We start from the raw sequence: 7,809 nt of genomic DNA, 5'->3' as shown, positions 1-7,809 counted from the left end.
TGATGGTTTAAATAATACCAATATCCCTGTACAAAATATTAGAAAAAACTCTCCCATGTGTGATTTTGTCAGTAGGTTTAAAGATGAATTACGTGAACATTTTAAACGGGATCATGATATTAGCACAGACTAGGTATACTATATGTATACAGATAAAAATCTTGTCCCTAATTCGTGGTACGAAAATTGATTTTTATGACGATGAGCAAACGAGTAAAATTTCCTGTGCGCAAAAATAAAAGCATAATAACTGGGCCGGTCAGGCGCTGTGCACAATTTTAGAGGCCATATAAGTGCTATGTGCGCAAACTAGTAACCTAACTAGTGCGCGACTCCGAAAATTGGAACCACGAAAAACAATGCTTTTGATGATAAGTTTATAATCTGTATATGTGATATTAAGGGACAAAAAACGCTAACATTGCTGGGCATGCGAGTTGACTACTAGGACGTAGAAGCTAGTGAATTTTATACCTAATAAAATTTCAATTTATTAACTAAATGTAATTCATACCCTGTTAAATTATGCAAAAATTAAATGTAAGTAGACCAAATCAAAGTATGAACGAGGTAACCAAATGAACTAAGTAAGAAATAGAGGTTTCAGTCAAGGTGACAGATTTAAAAACAATCCTAGGAACGAAGCCTACACAGGTAAATTTTGACAGATACTAAAAAATTATACATATTATTGAAATGTTCGTTTTAACAAGTAATTATAGAAAAATTCTTTAAAATTTTCTTATAAAAACATTTTAGGTAATATCTCTATTAATTCTTCGAGCGATTATTGACACACACTTTGATATTTTTGATAAAATATATAACTTGCTCATTTGTTACATTTAAATATAAATATTTTTATTTTCATAACAATTAAGTATTGTAACAATCTCGTTTATTTTAATCAGTCTCATTATAATTAGAAATATAATAACTAGGATTTATAATTTTTTTTGTTAAGTATAATACTAGTTAATATAAGTTACTTCCAAATTTTGAAATATATAAATTACTGTGCTCCGAATAAATAAAACCTCAAGATCTTAGCCAACAAAGCAACTATCTTTTAATAGATATTTTAATGAAATTAACTGTTTTATTCAACACTATAACACCCCTGCAACTTTTTTATATTTTTTCTTGGATAAAAAAAACGAGATTTGGTATATTAGTAATATGACTTAAATCAGGATTGATTGACTATTAGGTATAGTACTATTTAGTATCGGTCACTTCCTGTTAACCGAAATAACTAAAACTTTTGATTTTTAAATGATACCCTCGATATTTTTTAACTTTATTTGAATAGAATGACATATGTCAACTTTTGATATTTTCGCTTAAAAATATAATATTTTAAACTTCAATCTAGAATGTTATGGCTAGGTTAAAACCACTAATTTTAAATCAAGGAACCTTGGAAAAATACATTTGATAGTCTAATGTTTTCCGTCACGTTTCTTGGCCGGTTAAAAGATGCCGTATTAGTATTTTTAATCATAGCATAGTTGGAAAAGGCGTTTTTTAAAGAATAATTTGGTACAACATTTTGACTTTTTGAGTCAAATTGTCATTATCAACACAACCATTGCACTCTAGATTGAAATTTAAAATACAATGTTTTAAGCCAAAACGTAAAAAAAATAATATATATGTCATATGTCATTCAGAATATAATTCTCTATACACATATCTATGTTCTCTATCAAATAAAGTAAAAAAATATTGAGGGTACTATTTAAAAATCAAAAGTTATAGTCAGTTCCGGTGAAACAGAAAGTGACGGAAAATAAATGAATACGTCAATCAATCCCCATTTATGTCATATACTACTATACAGGTTGCTACAAATTCGAGGTACGAGCATTGGTATCTCGGTAACCGTAATAGATACAAACATGGTTAAATTGGGACAAAGTTGCGCTTTGGGATTGGCCAAGATGCCATCATAAAAGTTTTAAAAATTTTAAGGATTGCTGAGTTTTTTGAAAAAAAAATGGGTTTTTTTGAAAATCAATTTTATTTTTTCCTTCCGTTACTTTTAAAAAAATCAAAAAACTAATTGCACATTCTCATAGCAACTTCATTAGGGCTATCTGATAGTATTTTTAGATATTCAAATTAGCTGATAATTTTTGAGATACAGAGGCCGACTTAATTTTTTTAAATACGGACCTGCATTTTTTATTTCAAGTTTTGAAAGAACTCGGTCTCCTGAGTACAATAATATGTCACACTTTATACTTTTTTTTGTTTCGGACATTTGAACGCAATTTATTTAAACTAATTTCAACTCCGGCTGTTTTTTTTTTAAATTATTTAATCTATTCATCGTTACAATATTGATAAGCCTTCAAACTTAACAATGACGTGGAGTAAAACATTGAATACGGAAAATCAAATGTTATAAAAAATAATGTAAAATAAATAATAATTTGGAAACGGTAGTGCAGTATAATGGCCAGCGAGGTTCATGGACCTGTAGTTAGGGGGGTATTACTTGACGTACGTCATTTGTAACAGTAAAATCAATATTTTTCAACATTTACAATAAAGAGTACAAAATGCATTTGGAAGTATAAGAAGAAGATATGTTCGAAGAGCTATAAATAAAATTGAACGAATAATAAATTTGTGCAATAGGAAGGGTGGTTACCCTTTCGAACATATAGAACATTAGAAACTAGTTTGTAGAAGTTGATTTATTTATAATAACTACGATTTATATTATGCATATTATTAGATCGGACACTGAGATTTCAAATTCACAATAAAAAAATTAAAAATAATATCTTTGAATTGCTGACCTGGATATTATTTATTAGAATCTTTCAATTGACTCGATTTTCCTTATTCAATGTTAATTAGCGATGAACAATATTGTTGCGATGAATATAATCGGATTAAATAATTTAAAAAACCAGAGTCGGACTTGAAATTATTTTAAATAATTTTGTTGTTGTTAAGGTACCCAAAACAAATAAAGTAGAAAGTGTGGCATATCATTGTACTCTACTAAGGAGACAGATTTCTTTCAAAACCTGAAATAAAATATGCAGGTCCGTATTTAAAAAAAATAAGTTAGCCTCTGTATCTCACAAATTATCAGCTAATTTCAAAACTTAAAAATACTATCAGATAGCCCTAATAAAGTGGCTATGAGAATGTGCAATTAGTTTTTTGATTTTCTAAACAGTAACTACAGGAAAAAATTAAATTGATTTTCAAAAAAATCTGTTTTTTCCAAAAAACTCAGCAATCCTTGAAATTTTTAAAACTTTTTTGATAGCATCTTGGTAAACATCCCTTTGCCCCCATTTAACCATCTTCGTATCTATTATGGTTTCCGAGATACCAATGCTCGTACCTCGAATTTGTAGCACCCTGTATACAAATGTCAATTTTGTCTGAAAAAAAAATTAAAAAAAATACAAAAAAAACAACGATATACTTAAACACTCGGTATTTGCTATCATGTAATTATAACTGAATTTGACTTATCTACACAAACTTTTTTGTTTAATACTTAAATTTTTAAAATAAACACACTGGTCCAAAACTAGGATCTAAATTGAATTTAAAGCTGCTTTAACTGAGACTTGAGATGAATTAAATAAAATTTAAATCGCGTTTTTAGAAAGCATATGTAAGAAAGGTACGTATAAACTCGGGAGTTAGGTTAGGTTAGGTTAGGCAGTTGAGGTTCAACATTTTTGTATTTATAAACTGTCAGTTTCGGTTGTAGGTTAGGTTTGGAATTGTAAAAATTTCGAACGTTTTTCTTTCGATTTAAAAATACTTTTGATACTTTTAAAAGCTCAAACATAATAATCCAAGATTGCGCAAAATATAAACATTATATAAAAATAAATAATGAAACAACAATAAGGGTCATTTTCCAATGCATCTCTTTTCTGTGCTTCACGTGATCGACAGGCGCTTACTCATTAGCTGCCGTTCCAACTGCCCAACGTCGCGAACTGCCGACTTAAGAGCTCGAACACACTGACGGCCAGGTCGCACGGACCAGGCCGCTGCTACCTCTAAAACCATTAAATCAAATGATACGGCGCACACTAACGACCCGGCCGTTGGCTGGTCGTTGCGACCAGTAGACTGCACTAAAATATTTTTCCTCCAAATTAATAATTTTTCAGATGAAATCCCTCAAATTCAACGCAAAATATTTTATTTTCTATAAGATATAGTGTTTTAGTATAGTTTTTGCACACGTGCAGAAAATCCAAAGAAATAGTATACAGACTGGATCAAAGGGAAACTTAAATCTAGTCCCTTTTTTATCAAGGGTCGATTCTAGTAAAAATTCAAAACATTTTTATATGACATACTCTATTTATGGTTGGTATGATACCTGTTATTATACCTTCGAGTTTCGATGTTAAAAAATAAAAAAATCATATTTAAAGTTTTTCTACAACCATTTGTTATTTTTTGATTAAATTAGTTTTTTTAGTTGTATTGTAGTCATGTACAAGGGGGACAACTGTATTTTATATATTATATTTAATTTAATGTTTTTCAAACAGGGCCCATTAGACAATATTTTTACTAGGACTAATTCAATATCCTGTACTAACACAAATACCAAGAAATAGAGTTAAAAAATTAAATATGTTTTTTACGTATATAAATAAGTCATAAATAAATCATTTGTTTTCAATTCTTAGGAACAATACTATTTTTGCCCTTTATTGATATAATGTGTTTATTATTTTTATATCTGATGCAACACACTGTGACGGCCAGACGGGCCAAATTGCTTCAAAAATATTCTATTCAGTTTTGTGTCCACATATCGTAGTTCTTTTGTGATTTTCGCTCGGTGTGGCTTTGAAGAAACATTACTTTATTTAATATTAGAACATTTAATAAGCTCATGAACAGGAAATTCGCTTTTTAGTTAACTCGGATATTTTAACATTTCTGAAAACAATATTTTCTAATAATTGGTAAAACGTAAAAAATCCTTAGATCTGACAGCCCTGCCGAAACTGGTCGTTCATCTGGCCGCACATGTACGCAATATATCCGACCAGCCGACGGCCAGGTCGTTGCGACCTGGCCGTCAGTGAGTTCTCTGAACTCCCTTGAACGTGAAACGAACTGTCAACTTTTTGACCAACTGACTTTATAAATGCGCGGATTCATTTCATAACCTCAACATCATTTTGAACCTCAACTGAACTTCAACTGCCGAGTTTATAAATCCAGCTTTTCAGTTATTACCGTTTTTGATTTATAAATAAATATATTTAATTATGGTAAATTTAAGTCAGCCATATTAAAGTACCTTCGCGGTCTCGCTAATTTTATTTATTAACACATTCCTTAATTTTCTTATAAAGACAGAAATGTCAAGCGTGTCAATTTTTACAACTCAGTCGGCCCAATGCCCTATACATACTAATAAAAACTCGATATCGCGCTTAAAATCGATCAAAACTAAAATGTTTTTATAAGGAAACGGCTCTATTAAAATGTACACATGTTCTATAAAGTAAAACTAATCCCCTTTATTACCTCAACTGGTTGATGTCGAGCGCGCGTCTGTGCTTAAGCCACTCCCGTTGATTGTTGTTGCATATCATTTTAGGGGAAGCGTTCTCCTTTCGCTTCGCCCTCAGCAATCTGGGCTTGAAAGGAACGTGCTTTTCCTCGTCCAAACCATTTTCGACCCTACTCGTTTTGAAATGAGGCTCGAAGTCCAGCAGGTCCGGTGCCGACCTGAAATTTTACCAACGTAAACATTACTAAGAAGAAGGCGTACGGGACATACTTTGATCTAATCTAGCTTCCCGACACATATACAGCTTTCTCAACAGCTACAGGATTGTCTTTACAAGGGGAAAACTTTTTTATCATTGACATTTGAGAAAAATGCATTCTTCATAAAAAATTTTGGTCGTTCTAAAATAGTTAATCCCGTTTATACTTTTCCAAATTTCCATACCGTTTTAGAGAAAATTAAAAAAAAACATGAAAATATGGTTGAATTTTTTCTAAGCCCTAGAAACTAAAACGCGTTTCTGTAGTAATATAAATTTTATTTCATTCTTTGATATATGCAAGATATATGGGTTATTATTAATTTTGATTAATGTCATATTCTTTGCTGTTGTTAAAGTATCATATTGTTAAGGTCAAGGTGTATTACTGGTTGCATAACCGCAACGGTGCATTGAGGAACCTGGCGCATTCGCCAGAAAGTAAAGAAAATTATAGAATTCTTTAGAAAAATCTAGAAACAACCGCCAGAGGGTATATAAGGCCCGCGCTTTGACAGTTGGACAAGTTTAAAGTTTGAAGTCTGAAGTCTGAAGATAGTCTGAAGTCTGAAGTTTGAAAATACCGCGAAATACCGTTAGAGTAATAGTAGTTGCATAAGTTGTGTAGTAAATAGTATAAGTTGTGTGTACAGAGTGAAACAAATAAATTCGTTAAGTATTTTATCGTGAGTTTAAATAGTGGACCCACGGAATCCGTAACAATATTTTCGGATAACTATTGTTACCCTTTCTGTAGCATTGAACTAAATAAATGTTTGTGTTTTGTGCTTCTTTAATATTTTAAAACAACAAAAAATATAATATTAACTAAAAATCTATGACTAACGATCTATCAATATGTCTATCAAAGAATGAAATCGAATTGATATTACCATAGAAACGGGTTTCGATTTTTAGGACTTTAGAAAAAATTCAACCATATTTTCATGTTTTTCTTAATTTTCTCTAAAACGGTATGGAAATTTGGAAAAGTATAAACGGGATTAACCATTCTAGAACAAGCAAAAAATTTTATAACGAATGCATTTTTCTCAAAATGTCAATAATAAAAAAGTTTTTCCTCTTGTAAAGACAATCCGGGGAAATTACTGTATACTGCTAAATTGGATACTTGGTTAGTTTTCAAACTAGCCAGCTATTTTGCATAAAGCGCTGTTATTTTGTTGGTTGGTTAGTTTGTGGTGTTCGTTGTGCTGTTTGTTTGCAAAATAGCTGGCTATATGGTTTGAAAACTGGCAAAGTATCCATTTTAGCTGTAACACAATATTTCCCTGGATTGTCTTTTTATACAGGGTATCCCAATATTCCGTGGACTTCTACGTATTTTTGGAATCAAAATAAGTTGATTGGACACAATTTATCTCTATACCAAAGTGCTTCGTTTGTTCGTTAGAGGGCATCAAACTTTAAAAAAATTTACAGATTTTTTCAGATATTTTAAGAACCGTTATTCCGATTTGAGATTTTGGGTGTCTATCATTTTTTGCTAAGTGCTTTAACATTTGATTTTCTCAAAAATCAAGAAAAAGTACGGGAAGGATGAAAACTATCCCCACCCCTACATACACTTTAGTATGAAGATTTTTCAAATCAACCGACGACCGATTTTTTTTCGTAAAATGGCCCTTCTAGTGTTTTCTACATTTTTTCTAAAAAACGCTACCGCCCATATTTTTGAGGAAAAAAATTATTTTTCCAAAGCAAACTTCCAAAAAACGTTTTTTGTCATGGCAAGCTATGGAGGCGCATAAAATCTATCTCATCAAGCATAAAATCTATCTACTCTAATAATCTAGTTGGCAAATATATAAAATTTTATGTTAGTATCACAAATTATATTTGACAATAAGCTTCATGAAAATGTTAAAAAAATTATAAATTTTAAGTTAATTAACGTTCGGGTTTATTTTTGATTGATGCCCTCTAAAGGCCAAATGAAGCACTTTGTATAAAGGTAAATTATGTGCAATTGACTAATTTTTAATCGAAAAATACGTAG

General features: G+C 30.7%; 1 protein-coding gene across 2 annotated transcripts in view; it reads right to left on the bottom strand.

Moving 5' to 3' along the window:
• Positions 1-4,487: 4,487 nt before the first annotated feature.
• The window catches only part of LOC115890926 (forkhead box protein N3-like), a 49,867-nt gene continuing 46,545 nt past the window's right edge, over positions 4,488-7,809 (bottom strand). For both annotated transcript variants that reach the window (XM_030911292.1, XM_030911296.1), the window contains exon 9: positions 4,488-5,748. In XM_030911292.1, the coding sequence (XP_030767152.1) occupies positions 5,541-5,748 (208 nt within the window). In that variant the 3' untranslated portion in view covers positions 4,488-5,540. The remainder of the gene's footprint in view (positions 5,749-7,809) is intronic.

The sequence above is a fragment of the Sitophilus oryzae genome, unplaced genomic scaffold (assembly GCF_002938485.1).
Source record: "Sitophilus oryzae breed Bouriz unplaced genomic scaffold, Soryzae_2.0 scaffold_1178_pilon_pilon, whole genome shotgun sequence".
Lineage (NCBI taxonomy): Eukaryota > Metazoa > Arthropoda > Insecta > Coleoptera > Curculionidae > Sitophilus > Sitophilus oryzae.
The sequence above is the reverse complement of the archived record's forward strand: the minus strand, read 5'-3'. Positions and strand labels throughout refer to the sequence as shown.